At 42.8% G+C, this 14,084-nt stretch overlaps 1 protein-coding gene across 4 annotated transcripts; it reads right to left on the reverse strand.

The window, feature by feature from the left end:
- Positions 1–4,106: 4,106 nt before the first annotated feature.
- LOC109676046 (uncharacterized) lies at positions 4,107–12,231 on the reverse strand. 4 transcript variants are annotated; one of them, XM_074058540.1, is made up of 4 exons: positions 11,982–12,231; positions 11,398–11,436; positions 7,855–7,939; positions 4,107–6,335 (listed from the first exon to the last, which is right to left on the reverse strand). In XM_074058540.1, exons 3-4 carry the CDS (start codon positions 7,886–7,888, stop codon positions 4,804–4,806), a joined length of 1,566 nt encoding a protein of 521 aa, XP_073914641.1. In that variant the 5' UTR covers positions 7,889–7,939; positions 11,398–11,436; positions 11,982–12,231; the 3' UTR covers positions 4,107–4,803. The 4 variants fall into 4 exon arrangements, with proteins under 4 accessions (XP_073914641.1, XP_073914639.1, XP_073914640.1 ...); XM_074058538.1 differs by having other exon boundaries at positions 11,368–11,436; XM_074058539.1 differs by having other exon boundaries at positions 7,855–7,981; positions 11,982–12,230.
- Positions 12,232–14,084: the final 1,853 nt, after the last annotated feature.

Genomic DNA, 14,084 nt, shown 5'->3' on the forward strand with positions numbered 1-14,084 from the left:
ATATTGTTCACTGTGTTCATAAGACTTTTCACCATTATGAATTCTGCAGGAACCAACACGATTGGTATGTTGAGTAGGTTTCCCATATGCACCATCTATTCTCTAGTGTGAACTCTGTGGTGTACAGTAAGGTAATTTCTTTTCTTAAATGGTTTGCCACATTCTCTACACCATTTAGACGTTTATTCAGTGTGGACTCTGGTGCTGATCAAGTGGAAGTTTTTTCTAGTATTGAGGATTGAATTCAGGACTTCTTTCTTGCTAGACATGAAGTCTAGCACTTGAGCCATAACACAGATATTTCCCTTTACATTGCTTTTCAGATAGGATCTCTCACTTTTGAACAGGGCTATCAATGGAATGCCATCCTGTCTGCCTCCTGAGTAGCTGGGATTACAGGCCTGAGAACCCTACCAGGCATGGAATACTTTCCAATACTTCATATAATCATAAAAGTTTTTCCAATTTAGACTCAGGTTATGAAAAGCCATATTTTTATGGCTGGAATATTCTTTGCACCTAATGCACTTGTAATCATTTTTCCCATGGTGGGAGGCCTCACCAAATCAGAGTTATTTCATTTCTCATCTTTAGCAATGAACTGGGGGTATAGAAAAATTTAAAAAGCTGAGAAATCCTTCCAGTGTTCTTCACAATTGAAGGGCTTCCCTGACACACAAATTTGTAGTTCCTTGCAAATCCAATCCTTAGAAAGAATGGTGGAGGAGAAAAAAAATTATGATTATTATAAATATTTGATTAACAGAATACATAACAGAAAAATTTCATATACCACTAAGTTAAAACAATGTCTCATAATCATTCTTTTAAATTCTTTGTCTGGGTTTTCATCTACTTAACTATCCTTAGTGTCCATTACTGTGGCATTGTTGACTTTTGGAGGAGACATGTTGCTTTCATTTTTCATATTTTTTATGTTTCTTCATTGGTTTTGCACACTGGAGGCCAAGTCATTGCTTGGAGATTTTAATCTGTAGTCTTTCAACTGATGTGTTTTCAGTGTTCAGACAGGACTGTGTAATGGCAGGGTTGAAGTATAGTTTCTCACCACTGGACTGAGGGATAGCTCAGTAACCAAACTTTTGCCCATGTGCTCAGGGACATACTAGTTGAAGTCTCTTTTAGCTCCTTATGTATAGGTTGTTCTTGTATGTGGCATGAGGGTGGGGCTAATCAAGTCTGCTTCTGTGCTGCTTTCACTTTAGAAGCTTCCCTTCTTTGTATATTGGACCTGCTGCTGGCTTCACAGAGCTCTCCCGTTTGTGGACCAGGAAGGTTTCCATTTGCTGCAGTGGCCCACTTTTTGTTCCCCTCTGAGGCAGCAAGCATGCAGGCATAGGGGTGTCCCCCAAATGTGTCAGAAAGTGGGGAAAGCAAAGAGACAGAGATCAAAGAGAGATTTGAATTCTGTACTGGTAGGAGAAAGCTGAGGGACTCAGGTGCTCTCAGACCACACTCATGCAGTTCATTGCCCTGTGGGAAGGAGGGTTGGAGAGATTACATGATTCCCAGTTCCTGTGCTCAGAGCTCTCAACCCCAGCTGGTAGCAAACACCCACAGCTGCAGTCAGCAGGCAGCTCGTGGAGGCCAAGCACTCTACCAGTCACAGGCTTTATGCTGTTTCTTCAGTGACCCTCTGGCAATGGGATTTGTTATGTCCAGGTGGGGTAGGACCAGTGACCATTGCACCTTCTTCAAGGAAGCAGAAGCCTAGGTGTGGGCTAGTTTATCTCTGCTTTCAGTGGAGTTCCATTTTTGAGGTGGATTCCCTTCCTGTGGTACAGCATTTACTTCATTTGTGTCACTGTGTCACTGGGGCTTCACTTCATTCTCTTCCACATCATTTGATGGCAGTGGATGGTCAACTTCAAATCTATATCAACTTCCAGTAAAATAGTTAATAGCAGGAAAATCACTACCAACAGAATTGTCAAGAATGGTCAAAAAAAGCGAGTTGAAGACAGTTAAATCCTTAAGGAGAAATGGTAAGGAGCAGCTGCTACCCTTGGCTAATAAGTAATTCAACACACACACTTAACAGGGATGTTAAATAGTAACAAGCAACATTTGTGGATTAACAGAAACTTTTTTTGGAAGATTTCAGATAAATTGACTTTCAATATAACTGTACCTAATCTAAAGTATTTATAAACAGCTCATCTGAGCCCCTGTTTGTCATAGACTTTGAGTTTATTGTTGAGACCACACAATAGGACCATTTTTTGTCTTTATAATTGTTGTAATCTTTGTATGCAGTTCATATTTTTAAATTTATTTTTATTAGCATATAATGGTTGTACAGGGGATACATTGTGATATTTATATATGTGCTTACAATATATCTTAGATTCTCCCCTCCATCATTCTCCCTCTTCCCCCTTCTTTCTCCCTTGTCCTCCTCCCTTCTTAGAACAATTCCAACAGGTTTCATTCTTCTATTTTCATAGATGAATACAAAATATATCCACTACATTCCATTCATTCACCCTTTCCTATGCCCACCCCCTTCCACTGGTATCCATCCCTAGAAAAGACTTATTTTACCCTCCCATCCTTCTTTTTAAAATTTTTAAGTGTATGTTGATATTCCAAGGGAGTTTCACCTTGGTACTTCAGGCCTGTATATATCGTGGTTTAATCAAAATAACCCTTTATTACTTTTTATCACCATGCTCCTCTAATATTCAGCAGCTTATGATACATTACATTTGTATATTGATGAGTTGTTTCACTATATTTCACTCTCTTAACATTTCTTTCCCTTTCCTGCCTCCCATTGTCCCCTCAGACAGACCTAATACAATCTTGTTCTCTCTCACTATATATAAATGCATATGTACATATAAATATGATCCTATATGTATTTATGTAGACATTTAACTTATAGGTATAGCTTCCACATATGAGGGAAAGCATGTGACCTGTGACTTTTTGAGCATGGCTTACTTTGCTTACAATGAAGTTCTTCAGTTCCGTCCACTTTCCTGCAAACAACATTTCATTCTTATGGCTGAATAAAATTCCATTGTGTGTGGATTCCATGATGCAATCCATTCATCAGTCATGGGACATCTGGGTTTTTTTTGGTTGTTCATCTTATTAAATATAATCCAAAGTGAACCCTGTGACTCGAGGACAGGTATAGGGCAAGATCATACTCTAACACCAGCATGGATCTTCTTTCCATTGTTTTTGAAATGTGAGCTGAGTAATGTCAGCCTGCTGTGAAGTTATCATTGCCAGGATGAATCTTCTGCAGAAATAATTTCAGTTTTTTTTCAGTATTTAGTAATGAAAGATATTAATACATTCCTGGTTTAATATACATTAAGGATGTTTTCTAATTGTACATGAGTGCTGGCAACTTAGCAAGTTTTAACAATTGTTTAAATATGTAATGTTAACCTTAGGTTTAAAAGAAGGTAAATATCAATCCTGTTGTCCCAAAGTAGTAAGTGTCAACACAAAGGATGTGCATACTTCCTCCCTAGTCCAGGTCCCCAAATCTTGTGTCATACTGCCATAGAACATCTGATACTAACTGTATGACTAGAAACAATATGGGGTGTTTCAATCCCATGGGGACTCCAATATCAGCATCCTCAACCAAACTACAGTTTGGATCTTTGATATCCTTCAATGACCCACGTGTTAAGAATTTACCCATAGAGAAGTGCTATTGGAAGTAGTGGAATTAGGGACATTAGACCATGTCTTTTGCTATAATCTGGTGAAATGCTCTCTCAAAAGTCCTGCCATTATATATGTGCTCCAAGAAATGGAAAATATTCATGCTATTTCCCAAGTCAATATAGCTTGTCACAACATCTGATCACTCTTCAGGTAACCTCTGGTTTTGTAAAATATGGAAGCTTCCAGGTAACAAATTAGAATTAGAAAGCCCTGCATTGTTTCACTGGAAGTTTAACACAGCAATCCACATTGTGTGGAATCTGAAGCAAGAACTACTCTCTGCCATTATGCTCTCCCTAAGAGGTATATATTGTTGGGGTTTCCATTAAAAATTGTCAATTCCCTCATACAAAAAGAGCCTAATTACAAGAATCAGCATTATTCAAAGTGGATTCATCAGTAAGGAATTTATTCGTGTACAAACAGCAATGTGAGACAGGCAGTTACCAGTTAGTGACTTGGGGGCTGGAAATGTCAACTACAACTGTCAGGTGACACCAACAACTTCCACAAAGATACTTGGCTTTCCTTGCAGTCCTTCACCAGAACCAGGTGAAGTTCCTTTGGCCCTAATGAGGTTATACCATGCATGGTCACAGATCAAACAGAATAAAGTTACCCTAATGGCTCAAGGTACATAAGATTTGCACCAGAGAATGAGACAGCAGAAGCCTATGTGCCTTGCATCAGCTCGTAAGGGTGGCTTTTGCCCACTGTGAAAGATGGTACAGACTGATGGCTTCTTTTTAAGAGTATGGCAATGATCTCACTGTGTCAAAAGCTCTGAAAAGTTCAGAGTGCACAGAGCAGTTCCTGTAGCCTCATCCTGTGACTGAACTCATGCGATTCTTACCCATTAACATTTGGAAATGTGCAGTTCAACTTCAGGGAGATGGATCATAAAAGACTCTGTAGCCTGAATATGCCATAGAAAGCACATTCCCTTCAGGTTTAAGGCTCTTTCCAAGTAGAACTTTCTGCTATTTAATAAGGTTAGACTTTGGATTGAAAGGTTTCCCATAATTGCTACCTTCATTGGGCCTTTCTATGGTGTAACAGTTTCAGTGTTGAAAGAAATCAGAGTGTTTTCTAATCATTTCTGACATTTGCTGTTTTCATAAGGTCTTTCTCCAGTGTGAATTGCTTCATATGTAATGAGGGGCATTCTTTGGCAAAAGTATTTCCCACACTGAACACATTTACAGGCTCTTTCTCACTGTGAACTTTCTTATGACGAATAATACTTGTTTTATGCCCAAAGACTTTTCCACATTTTTCACACTCATAAGGCCTTTCTCCAGTGTGAACTCTCCTGTGTATAATGAGGTAAGCTCTTTGGTTAAAACCTTTCCCACACTGGCCACACTCATAAGGCCTTTTTCCCTTGTGAGTTTCCTGGTGATGAACAACATTGGCTTTATACCTAAAGGCTTTCCCACACTCATTGCATTCATAAGACTTTTCTCCTGTATGAATTCTGGAATGCCCAATAAGATTGGCATGTTGAGTAAAAGATTTCCCACATTCACCACATATGTAAGGTCTTTCTCCAGTGTGGACTCTCTGGTGTACAGTAAGGGCATCTTTTTGCTTAAAGGATTTGCCAGATTCTCTACACTCATAAGGCCTTTCTCCAGTGTGGACTCTCTGGTGGACAGTAAGGTCACGTCCTTGCTTGAAGGATTTTCCACATTCTAAACACTCATAAGGTCTTTCTCCATTGTGGACTACCTGATGTCTAAGGAGAACAGACTTTTGCCTAAAGGTTTTCCCACATTCATTGCACTCATAAGACTTTACTCCAGTATGAATTCCACTGTGACTAATGAGGTGGGCACGCCGAGTAAATGATCTCCCACATTCACCACACATATATGGCCTTTCTCCAGTGTGAACACTCTGGCGTACAGTAAGGGCATCTCCTCGCTTAAATGACTTATCACATTCTCTACACTCATAAGGCCTTTCTACAGTGTGAACTTTTTGGTGTACAGTAAGAGCACGGACTTGCTTAAAGGATTTCCCACATTCTTTACACTTATAAGGCCTTTCTACTATGTAGAGTCTTTGGTGTTGAGCAAGTAAGTGCTTACTATGGAACACTTTCTCAGACTTGCTACCTTCAGAAATATTTTTTTGAGTGTAGACTCTTGATTTATGAAAAGCCATAGTTTTGTTGCTGGAATCTTTTCTGTGTTCATAGTGAAAGTCCTTCCCAAACTCAGAGTTGTCTGGCTCCTCACCTTTTGGAATGTTCAGGGGCTGGAGAAGTTCCAGTAACCCTGGGAAATCCTTCCACAGGTCATCACAATTGAAGGACTTCCCTGAAACACAAAACTTATAACTCTTCAAAAATGAAGTCCTGCCCATGTTCCTCCTGAATATGGAAGTCTCTGCCCAGTTCTGCTTCTGGGGAAGGCTTTCACACTCCCCAAGCAAGGATAGTTTCTGAACAGCTGGATCAGCCAGGTACAAAATGTCTTTCAAGATTGGGACACAGATATTACAGGGATGAGTCTTTTGGATGGATGCACCTGCATTTGTAGGTTTCAAGTATGACACACCTTCCACAGACACACTCCTCACAGATGCCTCTTTATCTTCTACTCTGTGTCTACAACCTGAAATCATAGAAATCATTATGAAAAGCATGTAAACTGTGGTGAGCTGGGGAGCAAGTCCCACCAAAGAAAAGGTTCATTGGATTGTTTTGTTTACTGTCGGTGCTGGGGATAAAACTGTGGACCTTGCACATGTTAGGCATGCACTTTACCACTGAGTTAACAACTAGCCCCACAGTATTGTTTGACAGTTGTAGATGCAGGGGTCATTTTGCCAAAGGGGTTGCATCATAGCATTGGATTTTTAAGGTTTTTTTGTTGTTGTTTTGTTTTTGGCAGTACTGGGATTTGAACTCAGGACTTTGCACTTATGAGGCAGATACTCTACAACTTGAGCTATGCCTCTAACCTGCACTGGGTCTTTAAAAGACAATGGAATCTGGCAAACCTCATCAGACAAACACACAAGGATGAGCTGTAATACACAGAGGAAGGCAGTGTTTCCACGCCTCTGCAAACAGTCTTTCAGTACTGCCCCTTTATGGTAAAATTATCCATGAACTGCTATGAAATTCCAAGCTTACCACACAATTTTTATTATTTGTTTATTTATTTTAGTAAAAACTTATCAGTTGGGGACCAGTGCATGCTGGGTAGATGATGGTTGAATCCAGGCCCAAGAAAACAGACTTGAACTTGAGCTTAGGAATATTTATGTGCATCCTCAAAACACGTTAGGTGTGGGTTGGTGCTGGAGAAGCTTGCAGAAGGCACAGTGGATTAGATATAGTGATATATAGAGACCAGAAAGATTGAGAGCAGCCAAAGTCCAGATGCACAGATGATATGACAAGTCAGAAAATGTCAAGTATGTGGATGAGAAGGTAGAAATGAGATGTGTTCAGTGACATTTGCACTAAAACAATAAGGACACAGGATGTGGTGACCTCCCACTGGTGCCCTGTAATTGGAATAGGTCTTTTTTGAGATCATTTTACCATGTCTATCCTATGAAGAACCAGGATTCTTTATGTACCCTACTTGTAGTTTCTGAGGGGTACATCAACTGAGTCTTATGAGAAAGGGCAGGTGACCCCTCACAAGTGACCCTCACAAGTGAGCAACTCAGGTCACAAGAGACCAGAGAACAGAAAACTAATGTTACAAAGAAGACTGGAAGGAGGGTTTGGAAAGTGGTCAATGGGGACCTCAATCACAATGCCTGGAATCCCTTAAAATAGGCAACTGTGAGGAAATATCCAGGAGAGGAAAAGGGAAGAACTAGGTGCAAATGATGTCATGGATCTGCACAGTCACCCACTCAGGGAAAGTGTAAGCATAAGGAAGGGGAGATCCATTGGGCTGACTGCCAGACATCTTCCCAAATCCTTGCCTGCACCCATTAGAGCAGCAGCAATTAGGGCTGCTCAGGACAGTGCACATAGGTCAGCAGTAGCACCCACATCACACATGCTAAAAAGTGGAGAATTAGCATAGACAAAGGACTAGTAGTGGAAGGGGTGAAGTAACCTCTGGGGAAAAGAAGGTAGAGACAAGGACTCGGGTGTGACAGTCTTACCTATGAAGGTTGTAAGTGCAAAGTTCTCCAGCATCACATTAAGATACAAGAACCTCTGAGTTGCATTAAGGAAGTCCCTCTACTCCTGGAAGAAGAAAATGACCACATCCTCAAAGGTCGCACAGGCCTGCCATTGTGGGAAAAGAACATCCTATGATCAGCTTTCCCCCTAAAATTCCAAGTTGACCCAGTCTATCTCTCTGTACCTATTATCTGCTTACCCTGTGTGCCACCCTCCCCAGGCTGCAGTCCCCTTGATGCCAAGTCTCTCCTTGTGGTATATTTGATCACAGTTTCCTCCCACTGTAATGACAAGTGAATAAGCAAGGAGACACCATCTAACTTTTGGACCTTGCCTGTAGGGCTGCATTCACTGTTGTTAGACAGTTGCCCAAGGGTCTTCCAGATGGTACTCACAGATATAATCTAATTTGGGCTGCCCTTTTACTTTCATATTGACAAAAGAAAGGCTATAGGACAATCATTTCACATGCTCTCTTTAGGTGCACATCACATTTTGGACACTCCTCTCTCAAAACACTTCCACTGCTACTTCCAACATCCTGTCCCACAGTATAGGTACTTCTCTACCCTTCCTATTCTCCCCAGTGTTGCGAGCTTTCTCATGAGCTCTTGTTCTACTGACCTAACTGGGGGTGACTGGAGATGCAGAAAGGACAAACGATAGAAGACAGACATGCACAAAGTTGGGATCAGGTGTGCTGGGCGCTTGAATGGAGAAGCACAATAGCCTCGTTACTTTGTTCCTCTATTAACTCTTCTTTTACTTCTTTTCTTTTCTATTTCTTAAGGCCTTCCTTCTTTACTATTCTTTAAAACCTTGCTTCTTTTCTATTCTTTAAAGTCTCTTTCCTTAGACTCACACTGTCCCAGGTTTTCTTTAATCTCTCTTAAAGTCTTGGTGCTCAGGCTTGCAGACACACAGCAGCAGCAGTGTCATTTTCATCAGCAGCAGCCAGCCAATTAATCCATCAATCCATCCATCCTCCTCCTTCAGCAAGTCTTTTATAAACAAGTAGGTGGAGCAACAGTTCTCAGGGAGGGGCATGACATGGTAAGAAAAGAAACCTGCGATCCTACTTCTCCGAATGTAAACATCTTAGGAAAAGCAGTTGTGCTGCATTTTGCTCTCGCTCTCTTCTGCAGCTGGGGCCATGCCAAACTCAGCCTGCTGATTATTTCACACAGCTGTGCTTATGTCAGGTTCTCATAGGCTTCTCCTAATCCACTCCCCACACCCCAGCACGAGGGATCCAGAGTATAGTTGGCACATTCAAACAGGTCACAGTAGTTCCCACTGCCAGAGGAAACTGCACACTGCTCTGAAGGCCACCTTGCCTGACTCTGTCCCTTGAAGTTACATTCCTCAAAAAGAACCATCTGTGGATCCCAGACACCCATGTCTCTCACCAGTAATGCACTTAATGCCTTTTACCAGTTGCAGCCTTCCTCACTTCCTAATCTTCATTTTGAGTCCTGTCCCTGGTGGCATTGCATCAGAGGCAAGTGAGTCTCTCAGGTGACTACTTGTACCTCTAATTCCCACCATGGTGAAATTTCTCAGACACATGGAGAGTCACAACAAAATTCCGGTAAGTCTGTAGCAGAGTGAATAGAACCAATATCTGTGGTTTCAGTGGCATCTTGCTGTACCAGGCTTCTGTTTCTATGTCATGCTACTCATCCTTTGAAAGGACTGGAACCTGCCAGACTATCATGTCTCCTACAACGTACCATGCCATGTCTGTCACATACCTGTTTTTGTGATGGGTTCTACCCCATCTAGGCACTCTAATTGAAACCCATTTGGCCACACTTCCCTTTCAAGATTGCTAAAAGCATAATTATCCCCTGATTAGGATTACCCTTCCTTATTGGTATCTACAGATACACCCCAAGGCAAACACTGGCCACCACCTTTTGAGTATCTCCATCATGAAGTCTGTTCCAGAGTTCCAGACCTGTATGGCCAGGTCTGCCATACAGGAGGAGCTGCTCTCCTCATGTTTCCATTAATGCTTCTTGGAAATGTTCATACTCTTAAGCTGGTAAAAATCTAAGCTTTTGGTATCCTCAGTGAAAGTTGCTGGTGTTAGGGTTATCAGTAAGGGCAGCCATGCTAGGACCTGTCCCCCTCACTGGTGCAGGTGGCTTATTGGAAACTCCCCACCTGATCCCAAAGACTGACAAAAGGACAGTCGTTAACCTTTATCTCCAGGTGGGCATCAAGGACAGTTGAGCAGACAAGTGACCTAACCACAATTTATCTTCCTTGGTTGCTCAGCAATAGCACTCCATAGTAACCCACAAGAACATTTTCCTACCCAGTGACCTTCCTGTTACTTTTCCACCAGCTTCCCCTGTATCTACTCCAAGCCTGTACAGGGCAGTGGGCTCTATCTCTCTTGCTGGAGACCCTCTCCACAGGCTCTCTTTCCCGAATAAAGTCTGTGCTGATGTTGAGCTGCTTCCTGTTTATTCTTCCATGCGTGTCTTCAGTCCAACAGTTGGTACTAGTGACTTTGTCATGTCAATGGATGGAGCTTCTAAACCCAACTCCTAATACCTACAAAACTCAGAGTCATCCTTGACAACCTCTCAAAATCAGAAAATCTGGTGTTAAATAACAATCATAAGAGGCCACTGGTTTGGATTAAGGTCCTGCACTGAGCACCAAATGATCACATTATAAATTGACATGGGGTTACTCACAAACAAATGTTTCAACACACCAAGCTGAAACTAAACTACTGATCTGAACTTGGAGAAGTAAGGATTAGAGAAATAAAAGCCTAACTTTGCATATTTCTGTTTCTCAACATATCTAACGAAAAAAATCCTGTGTATACACAAACCCATACACAGTTTTCTCTGTGACACAAAAACTATAAGCATTATAAGTAATATTCTTTTTCTCTTGAGATAGGGTCCTACTATTTATCTCAGGTTGACCTTGAACTTGCTACATAGCCCAGACTGGCTCTGAACTTAAGATCTGGCAAAGGAATGCTGGGATAACATGTGTCACTTATTACTCTAGTTTTCTAAAGAGTAGACTAAGTGTCCTGGACTATTGTAACTGCCTCTTCCCTGGACTTTCTGCCCCTTTGCTCATACTCATAGTCTGTTCTCCTTCCTGTGGTCTCTGGTCGAATCACCTTCCTCATCTTTTCCAAACCTCCCATATCTCCAGAACAGACACCTAACATTCCAGGCCTGATTTCTGCCCACTGCTCAAATTTACTATGAGATAGGAAGGAAATGTGGTTGCTAACAAAATTCAGTCTCATATTCCAGCATTTTCACATTCTGGGACCTATGCTGGGGAAACCTTTCACCTCTCATCCACTGGTTACTAAGACTTGCAATAGAAACCATTTCATATAACCTCCAGCCTGTTTTTTTTTTTTTTTCTTCACAGTCCCTAGGCCAGTGTAGCAAAAGAATGTCAGGAAATCTTAACACAATTTCATAAACAGAGTGGTGTCTCACCTGTGAGGCCCTGGAACATCTTCCACTCACCTGAGTACCATTTGTAAGCGCGGCTGTAGTCATGGGAACCTGTGGGAAGAAAGAGGTGACACAGTGACCATGTTGGGGCTGCGTGGGCCCAGGCCCCTCTGCCCCCTGCCCAGCCTGGAGCTAAGTGACATCACGATGCCTGGATTCTCTCCAGAACTCAGTCCTCAGCACTAATTCTTTCCACTTGTGGATGTGACACAAGGACTCACTCTTCCTGGGCCTCGGTGTCACCCCCTTCCAGGCTGCTCTAACTCTGTGCAGCATTTGGAAAACTTGAACAGCCTAACCCAGACCACGTTCTTCCTCCATCATAGCCTCCACGGCTCCAGCTCCGGGAGCCTGAGGACAGTGGTGGAATTCCTCACCTTGCCATGGTGGGGTCAATGCTCCCGGCTCCAGAGCCCAAACTAACCAGTCCCCTGCATGTCCCACTGCCCCACACCTCATCACACCGGGTGTCAGAAATGGGGGCCACCCACGAGCTGGGCACTGTTCTCCACACAGGCATCTCTACTCTAGTGACACGATCAGGCTTCTCATCCGGCTCTAGGACCCAGGTGAAGCCCAAGGAACCCGACACTTACCCGGTGCCTCAATGAGGCAGCAGCCATCGTACTCTGCTAGCGCAGCGGGGACCAGGGCATGGCCCCCGCCACTGTCACTGTAACTAAAACCAGCCGGTGAGTAGAGGGGATGACGTTCTTTTAAGTCTGCGCATCCTCATTACCTTGATCCCAGTACCTAGTTCAGTAAAACTCTGAAAGTGTGGAGAAAACCAAGACCAGCTATAAAAGACCAAGGAGGAGCAACGCCGGAAGTCCCGCCTCGAAGCTGTTTTCAGAGAACGGAAAGGGCTATTCTCTGACTCATTGGCTCAATCTTTTGCCATTCGGCTCGCTGCATTGTGGGTAATGTAGTTCTTTCCCTCTCCCTCCACCTCCTCCTCCCCCTCCCCCTCCTGCTCCCCTCCTCTTCCTCCCCCTCCTCCTCCCCTCTCCCCCTTCTCCTCCCTCTCTCTCCTCTCTTTTTTTTTAAAGTCCAGAGTTCTCAGGTGAAGGTGCTCTATACTGTGGTGCCTGGAGTCCAGTAGTAGCAAGGCTGTCTTCTGCCAACCTCTTCATGCTCTTCATGCCCGTTGGATCAGGTGGTTGTACTGTAGGTGTTTGAAGACAGGAAGGGGACATTCTGGGGACAGTCTTCATTTGTCAGGTTTCAGAGCACTGACCAAGCCCTGGGGAGCCTCTACTTGTGGGCGGAAGGAGGAGTTATGGATGGATCTAAGAGTATCTTTCTGGCCTACTCAATTCATGCCCTTGATCTGGAGGCCTGCAGCACCGTGCCCAGGGGTCAGAAGCAGCCCTCGCATCCCACCCCCACCCCGTGCCCTCCATCCCACAGGCTGTGCTTGTGTCAGTTGATTTCATTTTGGTGCGAGCCAAGCTATGAAATAAAAGTTGAGATAGACTTAGTACCTGTCGCAGATAAGGAGAGTAGGAAAACTATTTCCAAAGCAATGCCCTCTGCAAACAAAGGAAGTATGGAGATTTTATTTGGGGGAAATACACATATTCATATAAGAAGGCATTTTGCAGGTGGACAAATTCCTGCCCATGCTCCAAGAGGAAGTACATTCTTCAATATGCTCCTTTTAAGTGGCAGTAAAGAAGGACCTATGGAAAACACACTTTCACACTTGGGGAATCTTAGCTCAAACTCATGAACATATGCTTGAAAAGTTAAAGTGGTGGACAGAAACAATTTTGGGCATACTCAACAAGTGACATAGAGTTGTCCAACAGAAACACTTCAAGGTGTACTCAACTCATTGCAAAGATCAAGGACTGGAACACTTCTGGGCATGCTCAGTTTTCCTCTGGAAATTTTAGCTGAAAAAAGACTTTTGGGGGGATTTTTTTCATTTTCATTAGCGTATTTCATTGTACAGGGAGAGATTTGGTGTGTCAATTCTGAATAGCCTTACAATGTACATTGGTTAAGTTGCCCCCTCTATCTCCCTCCCCCATCCCTTCCCTGTTCCACTTAAAACAATTACAAGAGGTTTCACTGTTCTCTTTTCTTTATGTATATGAAGCTGATGAACCCTATTGCTTCATCTTAATCTTCCCCATTCACTACCCCCTTCCCACAAATACTCCATCCCACACTGTACCTGTTTTACATTCTTTACTTTCATTCTTAATTCCAGAGTCAAAGTTCAAAGGGGTTTCTCACTGTATCCCAGCTGTGAATATGCTTTACTTTGGTCAGTTCAACTCTTTCTTTTACTCTTCCTTACCCAGTCTCTCCACCTCCCATTAGTCTGAAGCTTTCAGTACATATCATTATGTCCTCTATCTGCACAGATATTTTGAAGGTCCCTTAATATAGGAGTTTTCCCCTCAAGGTGCCTGTCTCACTTAGTGGTTAACAGGACAGCAAATGAAAGCAGAAAGGTCAAAGTTAAGTTGTACTTTATCACCTGCACCAGCAGGATTCTCTGGATGTCCTGGGGTTCTCTTGAATACACATGATGAGGCCTGTGAGATAAAACGTTTAGAGGAACAGAGAGGAATTAGACTCTGAAGTACATCTTAGAGAAGAAGAGCTCTGTTTCTATTGGACATCTGGAATCCACGATTTATTTTAAAACTTAATGGTTTTGCTGTTCTTTCTGCCAGTCACATTGA

This window comes from Castor canadensis, chromosome 16, assembly GCF_047511655.1.
Source record: "Castor canadensis chromosome 16, mCasCan1.hap1v2, whole genome shotgun sequence".
NCBI classification, from domain to species: Eukaryota; Metazoa; Chordata; class Mammalia; order Rodentia; family Castoridae; genus Castor; species Castor canadensis.

Excerpts from the sequence above, each read along its gene's own strand:
- LOC109676046 (XM_074058540.1), bottom strand. The coding sequence starts at position 7,888 with ATGCTGGAGAACTTTGCACTTACAACCTTCATAG. Across the intron at positions 6,336-7,854 it reads TGCACTTACAACCTTCATAG|GTTGTAGACACAGAGTAGAA; the intron begins GTAAGACTGTCA and ends CTATGATTTCAG.